General features: G+C 38.1%; 1 protein-coding gene across 3 annotated transcripts in view; it reads right to left on the bottom strand.

Moving 5' to 3' along the window:
* Window positions 1–243: 243 nt before the first annotated feature.
* Window positions 244–20,715, bottom strand: part of traf1 (TNF receptor-associated factor 1) — a 66,650-nt gene continuing 46,178 nt past the window's right edge. For all 3 annotated transcript variants that reach the window (XM_069887579.1, XM_069887594.1, XM_069887586.1), the window contains 3 exons: window positions 13,419–13,596; window positions 5,292–5,440; window positions 244–3,216 (listed from right to left, as the gene is read on the bottom strand). In XM_069887579.1, coding sequence (XP_069743680.1) covers window positions 2,998–3,216; window positions 5,292–5,440; window positions 13,419–13,596 — 546 coding nt within the window. In that variant the 3' untranslated portion in view covers window positions 244–2,997. The remainder of the gene's footprint in view (window positions 3,217–5,291; window positions 5,441–13,418; window positions 13,597–20,715) is intronic.

The raw sequence follows: 20,715 nt of genomic DNA, 5'->3' as shown, positions 1-20,715 counted from the left end.
TTGATTGAGAAAAATTGTCATTGGCCCATTTCCTTTGGAGTTATGAAACCATGCACATAACGAGTCAATTAGGGACGATTCAAACAGTGTTCTCAACTTTTTTCTTTCCACCCACATACCACCTTAGGGATTACTTAAAGTGGAATGTGAGTTTTATAAAAACGGTTGCCCATCCCTGGTTTAGAATGAGGGAGGAATTTATGAAAAACCCAAGGAGAATAAAAAATAAAAGAGTAAGCGATGATCAGTACGGGCAACGGGCCACTGAGTCGGTTTCCACATTGCATCTATTAAAAACATTTTTTTACATGCAATACAGTAATATAATACATTTTCCAGTGAATCCAGCAAGTTTAAAAGAGAGTGGGAAATGTACAAGCATACCATACCCCACTCTGGCACAATCACTTTCCTGATCCCTGGTACTACAGACCCAATTCTCATTCCGGTTGTATACCCTCAATCTATCGACAGACCATCAGAATTACTGAACAATTGCATACTGAATTATCAGTGTTATCTTGTAGTATGTACGAACATGTTTCACCTGGCTTTCTACAACAGGCCAAACTTAAATTCTTGCACTTCCCAATTCAACAAGTTATGGAATTAAGCTCAAAAACAGTGCAACCAAATTTTCATACTATGTAAATTTCTCTCCTGTGAAGCGAAAGAGCCTATTCACTTTCTATCCAGAATTTAAATTATTACAGATGTTAGCTCCAATGTATACTATTGTGGGAATAACAGTATTGCTACATGAAGTTGTAAACAACGTGTATTGAAGCTTCTTGGTATTTTTTATGCTTTATATATTACTTCTTATTTTCTGGCTTCTGCAAATAAATTCATTTTACAAACTTTGCTTCTGCTTGCTAGTCTTCTACATTTCCAGAAAAAAAAATCAAAGGTACAGCTGACGTGATTCCAACGAGAAGAATCCACCTAATATGGTTACCACTGTTTGCTATACTGAACCTCAGGGTGGCTAGTTACAGAAAAACTACACATATATTGACAATGAAGACAGGCAGCCTTACAAGACAAATGCCTCCCACTGCAGTGCTACGAACATAGAAATGCAAGGTTTGGAACATCCTGTTCATTCAGACATTAGACTGAGCATAGTGGGACAAAGGTGGCAGGATTGAATGGCCTACTCTGTACGTAATCAGTACATTGCCCATCCTGCACCACATGGAGGGAGCGGTGGCCAGGACAAAAACAAAATGAAAGGTACCAAATTCAAATGGATGTAATGGTTGAAAATGAAGAGATTACTGGGAAACATTAGCCCTTTCTCAGCTTTGCTCCAATGTGTTGCCATCCCCAATCGCTGCATGCAATTTAAAATGCATACCGACTTTAAGTTCCAAGCACTGGGCAGATTATTTCTCCTCCACCCCCCAGCCTACCATGTTCTTCCTGCAGGAACAAGCTTGGATCCAGTTGAATGGCATACATAATAAAATTTTAAACAAGCTTTGAGAGAACCCCCATTGCATTTATGATTCTTTAAATATGCTTTCTGCATTGTGAGTAAACAATGATCCAAATATAACAAATCATGGCGTCAATTGAGATAAATATGAGAATTACACCCACCAGATTTCTGATCTGTTCATCTTATGTTCAGTTACTATAGATTCTGACCAAACTTTGTTTACATTTAATATTGAAAATTGCTTTACTGTAAATATACTCAATTTCAGTTAGAGTACGAAAAAATAAAGGCTGCAACGGAACACCAAAAAATTAGGAAGTCTATATTAGCTTCAGAGAACAGCCAAGCTTTACCAGAAAGGCATATGATATGCAAGGATGAAGCTATGATGAGAGAATATACAAATTGCAGAAGAGTGAAGAATCATTTGACAAGTTTTCAAGAACATAGAGAATCTGATCATTTTGACAGACTGAAGAAAGGACTAGGTTAAGAGTACAAAAATTTGAGCTGGATCTTTCAGGATTAAAGTCAGAAAGCACTTTTCATCCATGTAAATGCACATTTTCCATTGTTACCAATGAATTGACCAGACTATTGGAGAAAACAAAAGGAAAAAATGATGGGATAAGCTATGATGAGAGAATATACAAATTGCAGAAGAGTGAAGAATCATTTGACAAGTTTTCAAGAACATAGAGAATCTGATCATTTTGACAGACTGAAGAAAGGACTAGGTTAAGAGTACAAAAATTTGAGCTGGATCTTTCAGGATTAAAGTCAGAAAGCACTTTTCATCCATGTAAATGCACATTTTCCATTGTTACCAATGAATTGACCAGACTATTGGAGAAAACAAAAGGAAAAAATGATGGGATAACTTTTTATAAATTGCAATACAGAGGTAAAGCAGTAAATATTGTCCAGATCAACCGTTTCTACATGTTTTGTTAAATAGATAAGCCTATTTATTTTATTATTGATTTTCTTCTTGCAGTAAATGAATATTCCTTTTTCATATTAATTTCCAAATGACATCTGCATCATGTCTCTTGTCAGGCCATTTAACAGAAATTGTCTTTATAGACCAGTCATCAGAAATGGTCAATAAAATCAGTTTATACAGCAGACAACCTCCGTTGATAAAAGGATAAGAAAAGGAAATGCAGAGGCCACTATCAGCCTGTGATCAAAGACAATCTATGTGATAAATACCTCCTAGAACCCAGATATATTAATTTTCATGCACAAAACAACAGGAGCATAGGAATCAGTAATGTGAAATAGTTCATAACAGGCAACATTCACACAAGCTTGAAATTCAATTACCTTAATTTTGCAACTCCAAAGTTAAAAAAATATATTTATAGATTTCAATTGCTTTAAATAAAAGGTCACATAAAAAAAATCAGTAATTATGCAGCCCAGAGATAGTTTTTCTTTAAATTAAAAAAATATTTTGCATATTTGTCAAAATAAGAGTCGGACATTTTCCAAATGCACTATGTAAAGCATTAATAAACCAATTAATTTCTATCGCTTTTCACTTCTCATTAATTTGTGGTATCTACAATGCATTTAATAAACATGACATCATTTTTCAGATAGGCCTGCTTCGGAGAGTCAAGTTTGGACAATGGTAAAAATGTAGGACAGCCACTGGCAATGTTCATCTCGCCCACTGGTCGTTGAAATGAAGATGAACTAACATCTGGACGAAATGCATCAATTATATGTTCCCGGCTGTTCTGGTCCAAAAGCATGAACGTAACCTTGGCAAGGTACGATAAAAAAAATCTAACATTAATACACAAAAAAATGATCTGAAATAGACCCAGCAAATCCCAATCATACTATTCTCTGAGGAAGAATAGATTTCAATCCCATTCAGGTTGAAATAAGGAGGATGAATGGCAGTACTAAATATGAAATATGATTGTAACTTATGCATAAATATTTAAATTATACAAAATCCAGAATGATCATATGTGCAGAACGGAAAAAAATCTGGCAGCAGGAAGATGGTTAATCTCTAATGTTACAGAGTTCTGTGCTGTGTATTGGCCTATGTGTTGTGTGGTTTTATGTTAAAAAGTGACAGTTTGCCTTAGAGAGCCAAGGTGAAGGTGGACTTCTGAGAGAGTGGGAGATGGACTGAGCAAATACAGAAAATGATCTAAAAATTTCTGGACTTGGACGATAAACCACCACTGGGGGTGCTGTGGAGTGGAAAAAGGCCCAGAGCATGAGTCATGGTCTGGAGGACAGTTTAGAATGTTGGGATTTCAAAAAGGATGAACATTCCGAAGGCAGCCAAAAGGATCCACACCAAACCAGTGGTTCCTCTCTCTCTGCAAGCAACACAAGACAACTTCGAATTTTGTGCTCGCTCTCTCTCTCCCAAAGATCTTTTGGCTTCAGTTTATCAAACAAACTGAATTTTGTTTATGATCTTTGCTTCGGTTGAGATCAAAGTTTTGTGAGTCTTGTGTGTTTTGTGTCTTAAGTTTTTCTGTGGGCTGGTTGGAAATATAACTTAGACTTTAATTACATATGTTATATTTAGGCTGGGGAATTTATTAGTTTTATACTGTTATAGAAATTTGCATAGTAACCAGTGGGCATTGTTATAAAAGGGGGATTTTGAATTAAAGTTTGAAGGTGAATTTTTTGTTAATAAATTAATTGTTCATCTTTACCCCTGTGTGATATGCCTTCTTTGTGGTTGCTGGTTTGATCTTGTAACACTAATATCTCTAACTAGTTATTAGCTTGATCTACTGAAGTATTAAGCAAGTTGACATATACAGTGATGTTCTCTCCTCTGTAAAAGGAACACTGGAGACTAGAATATGTCTACAGTCATGTCCGAAGTCCCATCATGGCTCCTCTTTGTTTAAACAATTAGGACAAGTTGTATAGGATTTGTCCTTAATCCACATTCCATTTCATTTCACTGCTATTGATAAATAATTTGAGAAGGTTACATATGAGCAACAGTGAAGAATTAATGTCTTTTGAAAACTGGTAATTGTTGCAAATACTGGTTGGTCTAACTTCAAGGATACCACTGGATAAAAGTGAACATGAAAGCAAGTGCATTCACCAATTTTAATATGGTCAGGACCCCTTTAGAAATTCAACAACTAAATAATCCTTTTGAAGGAAACTTCTTTGATTATTCAAGTAACAGAAAAAAAATTCTGCTCGAAGAACTCAGAGGGTTGAGTAGAATTCATGAGAGAAAGAGAATGGTCAATGATTTAGGCAGAACCCTTCAGCAAGGTTCCGCATCTGTAGTTTCTTGTGTGTCCCCTGACTTAGTAACAGGTTAATTGATGCGTAGAAAAAGAATAACTTTTCCTGTAAATGCATCATTAAACTGAACCTTTCCAAAGGAATACCACATTGTAGTTAAGAATGGTGTTGGATTTGCAGAAATAATAATGACTTTCCAAATGATTTGAGGGATCAGAGAAGGGTATTTGGAAAAGGTTTGTTTTACCCTACAAATTTCCAATTCCAATGCTTGATGACAATGCAGTGGTCTGCGGAAATCCATTCAAGATCACGGTAAAGTAACTAAATTATTTCTTTAACAATGAATTGAACAGAAACTAATATACATCTTCTACTAATAAATAAGTTTATAATACTACACACTAAATATTTTCAATTGAAATGGTATGAAAAAAACCAACTAGCTCAGAATGAAGTAACCGAAATTATAAAATCAACATTATCTGCACAGACAAAACATTAAATTCTCTAACTTCTAAGGAATGCAGATGAATAATGAATATTAATCTTAATGATTAGAAACTGTACTTTTAAAAAAATCACATACCTTTTGCTTAAATGGCCAATGAAGCAAGGCATCATATTCTCCCTTCATGATAACAAAAAACAAAGAGATGTGAGTACCTCGACCTGCTCCATCCCCTTGTAAATATATTCTCATCCGCACCTTATAGCCATATCTGCTGGTGTAGAACGCTGTAAATGAAGATAATCAGTTTGTTCAGAAATACGTAATGTTGCCACGTTAACATTAATTGTAAGACTATGTTAATAAGATTCTTAATCATTTTCACTGCAAAAATACATTAATTCTATACACTGTTGTCATCTTCAAAATGCATCAACAAGGACAAAGATGTTTTCAAAAGGATATTCGAAACAAAAACCATTATTACTAATATAATCCATGGTGAAACTGTGGATTAACATGACAATAAATAAAATGCAGAGAGTAAAAGTCTCAGGAATACAAGACAGGCTTTGCAGTGAACAAGCCTTTGATGGTGGTGGAACTCTGATGGAAATTTCAAATACATCTCAGCAAAAAACACTGGAAATAAATAATATCACAATGAACCATAGATGTCAGTTACCAAAAAGGGGCAAGGCATGAGCCGTGAAAATGTCAAAGCAGTGATCTTTAAATTGAATGTGGTGAAAGAGATCAATGAAATAATAATATATAACAGAAGATATCAATACAAACAAATTCTCATTCGTGAAGCTTCAAACGGGGAAGAGCATGTTTAAACAGTTTGTTGGATATCTTCGATAAAATTAAAGTGGACATAATCCATCTGGTTTTCAGGAAGTCATCTTGCTCTATTCCCCACACATTGACCAGTTCAAAACATGCCCACAAGCACAAAAGGAAATGGTTACACTGAAAACTAGAGTACTTGGGAGATGTCAAGATATAAAAGTTGCCAAAGATGCTGTGTTGGAGTTACGTGAAATTTATAAAAATGCTAAACCACAAAAGGATTAAATTTTGTTTGAATTGTCCAAATTGATACCAAATTGCATGATGTTATTCAAAATTAAAATACAGTCATGCGCAGCATGTCTGTTCAGGCAATGTCTAAGCTCATATATATCCGTGGTCCCATAAGGTTATAAAAAGCGTTAGCGGGGAGGAAGGAGGGGGACGCTGGATGGACATATGGTTTAATTTTGGTGTCTAATGGTAGGGAAATTGTCTTTTATTAGTATTAATATTAACAGAATTCAGAATCCAATAGAGAGAATAAGGTCATTAAGTTATATGAAAAAAACTAAAGTAGATGTGGCTTTTTTACAAGAAACTCATCTAATGGAAATAGAACATGCAAAATTAAAAAGAGATTGGGTAGGAAGGGTATTGTCTTCTTCGTTTAATTCTAAAGCCAGAGGAGGAAGTGATATTAATAAATAAAATTTACCAATTAAAATATTGGATCTAATTATTGAGGAGATCTGTAATGGTAAATTGTAAAATTTATTCTGAATATTAGACATAGATGAATATATATGTACTGAATACAGATGATGGAAAATTTATACAAGATGTTTTTATGCAATTAGCTAATGCAAAGGGCAAAATAATTATGGGAGAAGATTTCAATTTTACTTTTGATTTGAAGTTGGATAGATCAGGTGGAATTATGGTAAGCGTATACAGAGCCGTTGTCATACCCACACTCCTGTTCGGCTCCGAATCATGGGTCCTCTACCGGCATCACCTACGGCTCCTAGAACTCTTCCACCAGTGTTGTCTCCGCTCCATCCTCAACATTCATTGGAGCGCTTTCATCCCTAACGTCGAAGTACTCGAGATGGCAGAGGTCGACAGCATCGAGTCCACGCTGCTGAAGATCCAGCTGCGCTGGGTGGGTCACGTCTCCAGAATGGAGGACCATCGCCTTCCCAAGATCGTGTTATATGGGGAGCTCTCCACTAGCCACCGTGACAGAGGTGCACCAAAGAAAAGGTACAAGGACTGCCTAAAGAAATCTCTTGGTGCCTGGCACATTGACCACCGCCAGTGGGCTGATATCGCCTCAAACCGTGCATCTTGGCGCCTCACAGTTCGGCGGGCAGCAACCTCCTTTGAAGAAGACCGCAGAGCCCACCTCACTGACAAAAGGCAAAGGAGGAAAAACCCAACACCCAACCCCAACCAACCAATTTTCCCCTGCAACCGTGTCTGCCTGTCCCGCATCGGACTTGTCAGCCACAAACGAGCCTGGAGCTGACGTGGACATTTACCCCCTCCATAAATCTTCGTCTGCGAAGCCAAGCCAAAGAAAACTGTGAAGAATTTTATGAATGAAATGAAACTTGTTGACAATGGAAGAAAATGCATTCTGATATTAGAGATTATTCATTTTATTCTTTTAGACACAAGACATAGTCACGTATAGATATGTTTTTAATCTCCTCTCAACTGCAAGCAAGAGTTCAAAATATTGAATATCAAGCAAGAATATTATCTGATCATTCACCTTTAGTTATGTCAATTTTATTGGAAGAAGAGCAAAATATAGGTTATAGATGCATTGTTAAAAAGGCAAGAAAAGACAGATTTTTTTTAGACATTAATGAACATTCTGTAGCCAATAGGTTTGTGGTTTGGGACTCTATGAAGGCTTATTTAAAAGGACAAATAATAGGTTATACAGCTATAATGAATGATCTTTGTGATTTACCAGTCATTTAAAATAGCATTAATAACAGTTATTCCTAAAAAGGGAAGGATCCTCTGCTTCCATTCTCATATAGGCCAATTTTATTATTGAACACAGATTATAAAATTTTGTCTAAAATAAGATTAGCTAAATGTTTACCTAAATTGATTAATATGGATCAAACAGGTTTTATCAAGAATAGAAGATCAGCTGACAATATTGTTAGGTTTTTAAGTTTGTTAAATGTGGCTCAGAAAAGAAAAATACCATCAGTAGCCTTGGCTTTAGATGCAGAAAAAGCATTTGACAGATTAGAATGGGACTATTTATTTAAAGTATTCAATGTTTTTGGAATTCCAATAATTTTTATAAATTGGATAAGGGCTTTATATTATTGCCCAAAGTCTAAAGTAATTACAAATAGACAAATATCAAAATCCTTTTTATTGGAAAGATCATCTAGACTATAGATGGCTACAGAATATTTAGTTGAGGTGATTAGGAGAGATAATGAGATTGAGAGTTTTAAGATATGATAAAAGAACATAAAATTAGTCTTTTTGCAGATGATGTAAAATTATATCTTACAAACTTCATTAAGAAAAGTAAATGTTCGAATGGCGGAGTATGGGTCAATATGAAGTTATAAAGTAAATATTGATAAAAGTGAAGTGATACCAATGACCGACACTGATTACACTTAAGTTACGAAAATGACAAAATTTAAATGGCAGGAGGCAGTTAAATATCTAGGAATTAATATTGATAAGAATTTAAATAATTTATTTGAATTAAATTATATATATCTATTGAAGAAAATTAAAGAAGATTTAATAAGAAGGAAGGATTTGCCAATTTCTTTAATAGGAAGGATAAATTGTGTGAAGATTAATATTTTTTGTAGAAAATACCTATCTCAATCATTACCAATTTTTGTACCAACAACATTTTTTTAAGATTTACATAAAAGTGTAAGAAAATTTATTTGGCTAGACAAAATGCCTGGATGGCATTGGAAAAGCTAACATGAAAATATGTCCGGGGGGGGGGGGGGGGGGGGAAATTACGATTGCCTAATTTTAAAAACTATTATAGAGCAGCTCAACTTTGGTTTTTGTCCTGTTACCAGACTGATGAAAAGACAGAATGGATGCAAATTGAAATGAGTAAAATAGGAGAAAATAATTTGAATGCATTTTGTATAAATGGCATGAAGAAGTGTTGAGAGGGCAAATTTTGAAACATATACTTAAACTATGGAATGGAATCCATGTAGAAAGAGGAATGAAGAATTATCAGTTGGCTAGATGTTATTAAAGCAAAATCCTTTGATTTCTTTTCAAGTTAATAATTCTTTTTTGACATTTGGTACAATTGTGGAATAAAAAGGATAAAGGATTTTTTTTGGGTCCTGTTTTTTTTACTTTTGACCAATTGAAAGATAAGTATAAAATACTAAATAATACTTTTTTTTCTTATTATCAGCTTAAATCATATTTAAAAAGAAAGTTATGACTGAATTTTAGATTACCTGAATAAAGTCAATTTGAATATTTAATAACTGATATGTTTATCAAAAGATTTATTATTATTGTGTATATAAAATTGCAAGAGACTATGTAGAAAAAGGATCTATTTAAATCTAAATTGAGATGGGAAAGAGATTTAAATATACAAATTCAAGAAGTGTGGTCAAAACTATGTTATGAAAGTATAACTAATACAATTAATGTTAGATACCAAATGGTAAAATTGAATTTTTTACATCACTTATACTCCATATAAATTACATGGAATTAATTCAAATTGCTCTGATCAATGTTTTAGATGTAATAAGGAAGTAGGAACTTTTTTTTACATGCAGTTTGGCAATGTGAAAAAGTAGAAAAATTTGGATAAATCTTAAGTATTTTGCTGGGACAAGTTATGAAGATTCAAGTTTTGAAAGATCCCAAAACAGTTTTGTTAGGGGATATTTTTGATCTGAAGTTAGATATTTATCATAAGAAGTTTTTTTTAAGTGTAGCACTAGCAGTAGCAAAGAAATGTATAGCCGTAACATGGAAATTAGATAATAATGTGGGGTTGAATAGAGTGCAAATGCAATTACAAAACTGTATCCCAATAGAGAAAATGATGTATAACTTACAAAATCAACCAGAAAAACTTGATAAGATTTGGAAACCTTAGATGGATTTTATTGCTATGACTTCTTCTATAGTGTCCACCACTCCTGCAAATCCTTCAAGGTTTAAGATCATGTTTGTAAATTTGAAATTTAATGAATTAATGAAGGATATATTATTATCAGGCAGGCTTTTTCTTTTTCTTTCTATCTTTCCTCACTTTTTTGGGGAGGTTAGGGGGAGAAAATATGTATTATTTTTGCATCGCTGTTTTTTAAAATTATTCTGTATGATATGGATAAACACTGTACATGCAAATGAAAAATAAAATTCACCAACAAAAAGGGTTATAAATAGAGTTCAGAAATCTCAATCGGAGAATGGGATGTATCGGACATATTGAATGAAACAGCTTCCCATATGCAACACATGTATCTCATGTCTCGTGTATAAAGTGATTATGCTGCCAGGCGTATAATGGCACAGTACATATATAACATATGGCGGGGAGCTGGCTGATGGAGGACCTCAGTTTTCTTCAGGCTGACTTCCAGGCCAAACATTTTGGCAGTTTCCGCAAAACAGGACGTCAAGCGCTGAAGAGCTGGCTCTGAATGGGCAACTAATGCGGCATCGTCTGCAAAGAGTAGTTCACGGACAAGTTTCTCTTGTGTCTTGGTGTGAGCTTGCAGGCACCTCAGATTGAAGAGACTGCCATCCGTGCGGTACCGGATGTAAACAGCGTCTTCATTGTTGGGGTCTTTCATGGCTTGGTTCAGCATCATGCTGAAGAAGATTGAAAAGAGGGTTGGTGCGAGAACACAGCCTTGTTTCACGCCATTGTTAATGGAGAAGGGTTCAGAGAGCTCATTGCTGTATCTGACCCGACCTTGTTGGTTTTCGTGCAGTTGGATAATCATGTTGAGGAACTTTGGGGGACATCCGATGCGCTCTAGTATTTGCCAAAGCCCTTTCCTGCTCACGGTGTCGAAGGCTTTGGTGAGGTCAACAAAGGTGATGTAGAGTCCTTTGTTTTGTTCTCTGCATCGGGCACACAAAACTCAAAACGGTCAACCAGTTTACCTATCTCGGCTGCACCATTTCATCAGATGCAAGGATTGACAATGAGATAGACAACAGACTCGCCAAGGCAAATAGCGCCTTTGGAAGACTACACAAAAGAGTCTGGAAAAACAACCAACTGAAAAACCTCACAAAGATAAGCGTATACAGAGCCGTTGTCATACCCACACTCCTGTTCGGCTCCGAATCATGGGTCCTCTACCGGCACCACCTACGGCTCCTAGAACGCTTCCACCAGCGTTGTCTCCGCTCCATCCTCAACATCCATTGGAGCGCTTACACCCCTAACGTCGAAGTACTCGAGATGGCAGAGGTCGACAGCATCGAGTCCACGCTGCTGAAGATCCAGCTGCGCTGGATGGGTCACGTCTCCAGAATGGAGGACCATCGCCTTCCCAAGATCGTGTTATATGGCGAGCTCTCCACTGGCCACCGTGACAGAGGTGCACCAAAGAAAAGGTACAAGGACTGCCTAAAGAAATCTCTTGGTGCCTGCCACATTGACCACCGCCAGTGGGCTGATAACGCCTCAAACCGTGCATCTTGGCGCCTCACAGTTTGGCGGGCAGCAACCTCCTTTGAAGAAGACCGCAGAGCCCACCTCACTGACAAAAGGCAAAGGAGGAAAAACCCAACACCCAACCCCAACCAACCAATTTTCCCTTGCAACCGCTGCAATCGTGTCTGCCTGTCCCGCGTCGGACTTGTCAGCCACAAACGAGCCTGCAGCTGACGTGGACTTTTTACCCCCTCCATAAATCTTCGTCCGCGAAGCCAAGCCAAAGAAGACATATATAACATAGTCTATGCAAACAGTAGTGTATATTTATAATTATATATTATATGCTTAGTATTGTACAGTAGTAACCTCTTCTTTGGCTTGGCTTCGCGGATGAAGATTTATGGAGGGGGTAAATGTCCACGTCAGCTGCAGGCTCGTTTATGGCTGACAAGTCCGATGCGGGACAGGCAGACACGGTTGCAGGGGAAAATTGGTTGGTTGGGGTTGGGTGTTGGGTTTTTCCTCCTTTGTCTTTTGTCAGTGAGGTGGGCTCTGCGGTCTTCTTCAAAGGAGGTTGCTGCCCGCCGAACTGTGACCTACTTAACCCATATATAACCTTGCCAGATACATTAGCTGAAATACAGTACTGTATATGAAAGGTTTCTTGGAACTACAGAACCCCATATAGATTTGCTAAGTATATATTTGGTGTTCGCACAATGTCCAAATCATATAATTCTTAGAACGTATTGTGGATGTTAAGCGACGCATAACTGTAATCCAAAATGGCCACCACTCAGCTTTGTCAATGGATAATCATGTGGTAGATGACAGATGCAAACATCACATTAAGCGTGCTGCATTTCATATCGACACAAATGATATCTGCAAACTTTGGGGCATTTGTCACTGATACAAGGCACCCAAATTTAAAAAAAACAAATATAATTTGGGGCTGTGTAACAAGGGATATGACTAACAGGTCAAAGGAGGCGATGTGGAAGTTCTATTTATCCTGTTTGAGGTGACATATGGAGTAAGATTGTTAACTATAGTCTCTGTGAAACAAAAATGTTGTTCAGAATCCAAAAGAGTCATCAAACCTACCATCAACGAGGACTTTAGAGTTACGAGAAAAGATCTGAGAGCATTACTTCCCGATACAATGAGAAATAGTTTCACGGGAACTGCAAGAACCATTTTTCTCTTAGATTTGAACACGAGCAGGTACAGTAGAAAACTGATAGCATCAGGAAAAGCACAACTTAAAAGAAACTCTTCTTTCTGACTAATTAAATTACTGAACAAAATGCCAGGAAGAGTTAAGGAAAACAAATTCCTGGCCGTTTTTTTCCTTGTGAGGAATCACCATGAATGTTGTGAAAAAGATTTAAGGTTGCATGTTCGACAATTGAATTATATTTTTCTTGCCCCAAACTTTTTGAAATTAGAAGACCGTTTGAAAGCACTCTTTCAGATTCAGATTTATTGCCAGAGTACATACATGACATCACACACAACCCTGATTATCTTTTTTTATCTGCAGGCAAGGCAGAATTACCCCTTATTGGAAATGCAAAAAAAACGACACAATGTACACATGCAAACAAATAAAACAGAAAACAAATGTAAACAAACTAACTGTGCAATACAGAGAGAATTTTTAAAAATCAATAAAGTGCAAATTTCAACACACACTCAGGTCTGTGATCTGCTTTTATACTTGTCATGGGAGTTTGCTTAGGTGGTCTTATTATTACTATACTTCATGAACAAAAGATATTTTACTCGAGTACCTGGGGAGTATAGACTTGTCACTCGCCCTGAAATGGCGTCCTGCCGTTTTCTACCCACATCAGTGATTTTCCAGATTAATATTCCATCATAAGAAATTTGTTCTAAAGTAAGCAGCTGCATACGGAAGTTACTGATAACCATTTCTTTCAAAGCTAAAATGTGCTGCTGATCAGAAACCTAGGAATAGATGGAAAATGTCAGACAAATTATACATTACAAAAATTTTATTTACATTACATTCCCAAAGTAACTAAACATCACCTGCCCTAAAATGGTTACCCTCGCTCAGAAATTCTCAAACTGGGTTCCGCGGAACCCTGGGGTTCTGTATGAAAGAGTAAGGGTTCTCTAGAAAAAGTGACAGCGAGTAAAACTCAAAATTATAAAAGGCTCATGGTTACATGATATATGTGTTTTTTTAATTTACTTATTTCTTCTGACCTTAATTCAATTTGTTTCTTAAAGAAACCAAACTTATTTGGGATGGCAGCAAACTCAATACTCCCCCCCCAAGAAAAGAAAGGCATCATGAGGTCTGCGTCAACAGCGCAGACAGGCACTTAGTGCATTTTTAACAAAATATATTTTATTTATAGTTTTTCCAAACTCCAATTGTCAATATCAATAATATCAACATTATTTACATTTCATACTTGTTAATTCCATACAATCTTCTCAAAGAGTTTAAGTTCTTCTTTTTATCCCCTCCCCCCCCAACATTGAGCACTTAACACCAAACTAATTATACTTACACACAATAACTAAACCAAAGGTATGAAACTTATATTTGGGAGTTTATGGGTTTGTCGCATCACAGCAGCCAGTGCATAGGCTGCCTTCATTTATTTTTCCCCATGGCTTTTCCTGTAGAATGGGATGGACCCCCCACTTCCTTGCCAATTGAGGGGTGGATTAGGAGGGTAGGGTAGGGAGGTGAGGTACTTTGGTCCACACTACAATTGTGCCCCTATGTAGTTTAACAGTTGGGCCGCCAGACCTTTAAAAACAAAAGGTGCTGTATTATTTCCTTACATTGTAGATAATTTTTTTCCAGGGCAACACAGCTCTGTATTACTGTGTTCCAACGTTGAAAGCTCAGGTAGGAGTCGGACTTCCAGGCAACTGCTATGCACTTCCTGGCCACCACCAATCTCATCATGACAAATTGAATTTGAAATTTGGACAGCTTCATTGTGAGCCTTACGTCCATTATATTTCCCAACAGGAACAGCTGAGTCCAGTGGGGATTCTTTACCTATGATTTTTTCCATGGCTTGACCCAATTCCACCCAAAAGGGTCTCACCTTGGTACATGTCCAGGTTGCGTGCACAAAAGTTGTCGCAATGCCACATCTAAAAATTTGGTCTGATAATTCAGGTTTAGATCTGTTCAATTTTTGCTGCATCAGGTACAGCCAGATCAGAAAATTGTACTGCACCAGCCTGTACCGCAAATTTATGGCTGCAGTCATGCTGGTCCGGCACAGATTAAACCAGCACTGTTCATCAATCGTTATTCCTAAGTCCAATCCCCACATTTGGCTTGAATTGTCATGACCTGATTTAGGGCCTTCCGTTTGGAGCAAGAAATATATTGCTGAGATGAGTTTCTATGTGCTCCCCCTTCAAATCATGGTCTCTATGTCATTGCACCCTGGTAGGGCCATAGTTAGACCTACTTTGTCCTGTAGAAACAATCTTATCTGAAAGAAGCAGTGAAACATTTTATTTGATATATTATACCAGGACCTTGTTACCCACTGTTAATGGTATTAATCTACTTGGAGTCAGGGGTGTTTTTGGTGACAGCCCCACTTTGGTTCCAACATATTGGTTAATTCTGTTCCAAATGAGGATTATTTGTTTTAATATGGGGCTGCCTTTCTTTTCCGATAGCAATTTAACATCCCACATAAATCAAATCCTCTGCTACCTATTTGCAGGTCCATTTGTGCCCAGGATGGTACACTTCCCCCCAGAAGAGTGAGGCTGGGCTGCCCAATAATATCTTTTAAAGTCTGGCATTTGCAATCCGCCCAGAATATAATCCCAGTTCAATTTTTCTGTAGAGACCCTAGCTACCTTTCTATTCCATAGGAATCTCCTATTTCTGAAAGTAAATTTTTGAAGAATCCCCAGGGCAATGTCTGGGAAAGGTACTGGAGCTTTGGCAACACATTCATCTTGACGCAATTAACCCTCCCCATTAATGTTATGGGCAGGGACATCCATCTATTTAAATCCTCCTCAATTTTCTCAAGAAAATTATTCAAATTATTCATGTTGTTATTTATTTTAAATCCTAGATTTGATCCCATTTTGCAGCCACTTTAGTTAACTGTTTTCTTGTAATCCCTCTTCATAAGTGGCATGATTTTGCATTTATCCCAATTGATCTTATACCCGGAGATCTCCCCATAGTCCTTCAGAGTGGAGTGCAGCTTGGGCAACGGGTTTGCTGGGTCTGTCAGATATATTAGAACATCATCGGCAAATAAATTAATTTTATGCTCTTCCTGGCCTGTCCTGAAGCCTTTAATGTCTAGTTCCTGGTGAACAGCCTCAGTAAATGGCTTCATGGCTGGTACAAACAGAGCTAGAGATAGTGGGCACTCCTGTCTGCTTTATCTCATCAGTGGGAAGGCTGGAGAAAGTTGTCTATTGGTCATAACTTTAGCTTTGGGCGCATGGTAAAGCGCCCTTATCCAATTTATAAAAGTTGGCCTCAGCCCCAATTTTCTCACCCTTTTAAATAACAAGTCCCACTCTAACCTGTCAAATGCCTTTTCTGCATCCACAGCTACAGCTAAGCCCCTCTCATTCCTGTTTTGTGCCAGATGTATGATACTTAACAATCTGCCAATGTTATCTGCTGCCTGCCTTTTCTATACAAAGCCCGCTTGGTCCTTATTTATTAGCTTTGGCAAAAGTTTTGCCAATCTATTTGTCAGGGCTTTGACCAGTATTTTATAAACTGTGTTTAACATAGAAATGGGTCTATAAGACAGCATTAGTGGATCCTTGTCTTTTTTTTAAGTATCATCGCAATAATTGCTGTCAAAAAAGATTCTGGGAGAGTTGGGGCCTTCATTGCCTGGACAACCAGCTCCATATAAAGAGGCATCAATAAATCTTTAAACTCTTTATAAAACTCAGGTGAAAATCCATCCTCCTCTGAAGCTTGTTAGTTTGCAGTGAACTCAATGCTTTACCTAACTCTTCCTCTGTAAAGGGAAGATCTAACCATTCTTTTTCTTCTGGATCTGAACTCGACAGTTCAAATTTAGACAGGAACTTGATGGTTTTATCAGAATCCCTACCCCCCCCCACCCGCCCAACAGTTCTGATTTATATAGACCTTCATTACATTTCTTGAAGGTCACATTAGTCTCTTTTGGTTTATACGAGATCCTCCCACATCCAGTTTGTATTCCATTGATCGTCCTCGAGGTGTGTTCTGTCCTCAGCTGCTAAGAGAGGACTTTGTGGACTCTCTCTCCCAATTCATAATATTTTGTTTTGACCGCATAATGGCCTTTTCCATACTATACGTTTGTAACGTATTATACTTCAACTTATTTGTTAGAGCCCTGTCATGGTCCTCTGAACTTGATTTTTGGAAGTCCTTTTTCTAGCCCAGTTCTAATTCATCTCCCTCCCTCATATATTCTTTTTTAACTGTTTCTTTTTTAATTATCTAACCTCTCAAGTATGCCTTGAGAGTATCCAATACAAGAGATTTATCCAGAGTAGAGGCACAGTTGGACTTGCAGAACATGCCTATCTGCATTCTTGTAAAACTACAAAACTCTGGCTTCTTTAACAGCAATGCATTATTCACCACCTATATACCGTATCCTGCTTGTCTGGTATTTCTACTGTTAATACTGTGAATGGTCTGAAAGAAGCTTTGATGTGTACTCAACGTCCATGATCCTACCCTCTATACGGGTTGAAGCCAGGAAAAAAATCTATTCTAGAGTAGGAGTCATGTTGTTCTGAATAGAAGTAGTAGTTCCTCTCCCTGGGAAGCTTCTGCCTCCATACATCTATCAGATTCAGCTCCTTCATACAGCCAAAGGTAGCCCTCGCCACTTTTGTTTTAGTTATTTTTTTAGTTGATTTATCTAAGAGAGGGTCCAGACAAAAGTTAAAGTCCCTCCCAAACCAAAATGTTCTCCTTTCCCTCTGCCAATTTTAGAAAAATATCTTGTATAAATGTTTCATTGTAAATGTTTATGCCACCAATTTTGACAGAGGTCCAGAATTCTGAATATATCTGATAGTGTACTATTAAAAATCTCCCTGCTTTATCTGTGGTCTCATTCTGCACTCCCATTGGAACATTGTTACTTATCAGAATTGCCACCCCCTTTGCCTTTGAGCCAAACGAGGACCCACCCTTCCACTCTTTAGCTCTTGGTGCTCCTGCTCTGTTAGATAGGTTTCTTGGAGAAAGGCCAGATCCACCCTCATTTTTTTAAATGTGTGTCAAGACTCTTTTCTTCTTCACCTTCCCATTCAAGCCATTAACATTAAAGCTAACGTATTTTATGCTCTTAGCTGTTGCCCCAGGGACTCCCAGACTGGTGCTTCCCCCATACCTCCACCGCCCCAAGATTGCCATCTGTCTAACCTTCTTCCTTCAGCCCTCTGCTCCCACCTGCCAGGCCTGCGACAAACCCTAGAAAAGTTAAAACAAGCACAAAGAGAACCCAACCAAAGAAAGACAGGTAGAAAAAAAAATCCAACAAGAAAAAAAGGGGGAAAAACCAATTATAATAATCCATAGCATTATCACAATCCCTGACCCTCGCCGTATTCCCTTATCCTATCCCTCCTCCTCCCTCTAGCGATTGCTTCTCTCTTGCCCATGCCATATCCCTCCATTACTAGGCCCCTGTGATCTCCAACTCTCTCTTCCACCTTCCTTCCCTACCCCAGAGTTCTCCCTGATCCCTTTTTCCATTCCCGTTTCACATTCATCTATGTTTGCGCCAAGATATTTAACAATCTACAACAGCTACTTACAATGTCTTGCATGTTTGTTCTTGTTTTTCTTTTCCTTTTCTCCCCCAAGTACAGGCAGTTCTTTGGTAAACTGTTGTGCCTTTCCCAACTCTGGTAGAAATTTAACCCCCCCCCCCCCACTTAGAAATACAACTTTCAGGGTGGCTGGGTACCTCAAGATACATTATACTCTTTTTGCTTGATCAGTCTTTTAACTGACTCAAACCCTTTTCTTTGCTTTAAATGTACCACACTAATGTCAGGGTAGAAGAATATCTTGCGCCCCTCTATTTTCATCAGACCCCCTCTTTTCCTTCCTCCAGCTGCTACTGCCCCCAAAATGTTCTCCTTGTCCTGGTTTTGCACCAATTTTATCAGGATCGAACCAGGTTTCTGCCCATGGCACAGATTTGGAAGGGGTGTTTGACTCGCCCTCTCCACCTCTACCTTCCCCCACCCCAATATATCTTTCCCCAGTACTTCAGAGATCCAGTTCTGGAAGGTCCACAGGGCTTTCTCCCCTCAGCATCTTCTCTCAGCCCATAACTTTAATATTATTCCTGTGACTATAATTCTCCAGGGCATCTAGCTTCCCCCAGATTCACTCTCTCCCTTACCAGGGCATCTAACTCACCCTCCACCCTGCTTAACCTGCCTTCACTCTCCCCCACTCTATCGTGATTCTCCCCATTGAGCCTGTGGGGGTCCCTTGCATTGCATTTAATTTCTGAGCCATGTCCTGGGCTCTCTTTTCCACAGCCTGAAATAGTCTGCTCTCCTCATGTTCCAGAGGCTCCAACATGTCTCTCATGGTGGGCTCCGTGTCCTCTTTACGAGGTCTCCTGGCCTTATGGCATCCACTATTACTGCTGCTGCCACCTCCATCTCCCTTGCGGTCATCCTCCTCCTCGCTCTCATTGCTGCTATGTCACGTCCTTGGATTCAACGCTGGATTGCTCTGGGTTCACTGCGGTTTGAGTCCTCTCCTGCACTTTCCAGCTTCTCATTTATTATAGCACAAGTGTCATGTTCAGCGTGAAAGCGTCCGACTTGGTGCTCTCACTGCGGGAGGGGGGCCCCAAGTCTTCCTCTGTCCCTGTACCGTTTCCCGGAGCTCCTACTGCCTGTTTGCTGGTCCAGGGTGGTATTGCTTCCCGGTCTCAGCTCTCCTTCTGGGCGTGCTCCATTGACTGTGCTGGCTGGGCCTCGAAGTGGCCCCACCATTTTCTTCTCCACAAGGCACCTCAATTCGGTCCCCTGACTTTGAGACTTTGCCTTTTTTTTTACTGTCACTTTGTTTTTCTTTGTCATTTTCTTATTCCTCGTGTCTTCCCACATCACTAGGAATAATTTTGGCTATTATTTCATTGTTTTTATCTGGCTTTTTTTGCTGGTTGATCTGGGAGCTCTGAAGTTCTGCCTCTTCTTACTCCTCTCGCATCATGTGACCTCCTTAGTGAATAATTTTTAACCAATGAGAATCCAAATTCTTCACACACTGATGCAAAGCTGATGAAGGAGCTGGCCCGCAAGGTGATAAGTTTATAGTGTTGATGTTTCTTTTTGTGTGACGACTGTAATTAGTTTAAGTGTGCGATATTATGAACAATATCTTGATATTTCATGTATCGTTGGATTAAAAAAACTAAGAGACAGGATAATTCCTCTGAAGAACATACTGAAATGTCACAGTTTTTTCCATGAAGAATCTTCAAATACTCCTATGGCTGAAAAAGTAAGTGTCATAGAGAAATGAAAGTATGAAGACAATTATTTGTCGCTTGGATTAACTTTAGCCGGGAATAAAGAGGCACCAGATGCACAATGTGATTTATGTGGTAAAATTCTGTCTAAAAGTTATTTGGCTCCATCAAAATTAAAAATACATCTGGAAACAAATCATCTCCAGCACAAAGATAATGATGTGTCCTTCTTTAAAAGAAAACTAGATTCACTTGGAACCAGTTCCTCAAGCCCTGGCAACTTCCTTGCAAAAGGTTACTGAAGACTAAATGAATATAAAGAAATTGTATGGTGGCTATTTGCACTTTAATTTCTGTTGAAGTCCATAATTATGGTCAAGTAATTATGGTCAACTACTTTGTAGTTTAATGAAATACTGTTTACCATTTGTCCAGACAGGAATATCTGTTGAATATAACTATCCAAGTCGGTACAAATAAAGCAAATTTTGTTTTAAATAAGTGCACAACTAAACTCCGAGCAGATTAGAGCAGAGCTCTTAAAATCAGAAATAGGTATACTACATTAACAGAACAAAATGAG

The sequence above is a fragment of the Narcine bancroftii genome, chromosome 1 (genome assembly GCF_036971445.1).
Source record: "Narcine bancroftii isolate sNarBan1 chromosome 1, sNarBan1.hap1, whole genome shotgun sequence".
NCBI classification, from domain to species: Eukaryota; Metazoa; Chordata; class Chondrichthyes; order Torpediniformes; family Narcinidae; genus Narcine; species Narcine bancroftii.
The sequence above is the reverse complement of the archived record's forward strand: the minus strand, read 5'-3'. Positions and strand labels throughout refer to the sequence as shown.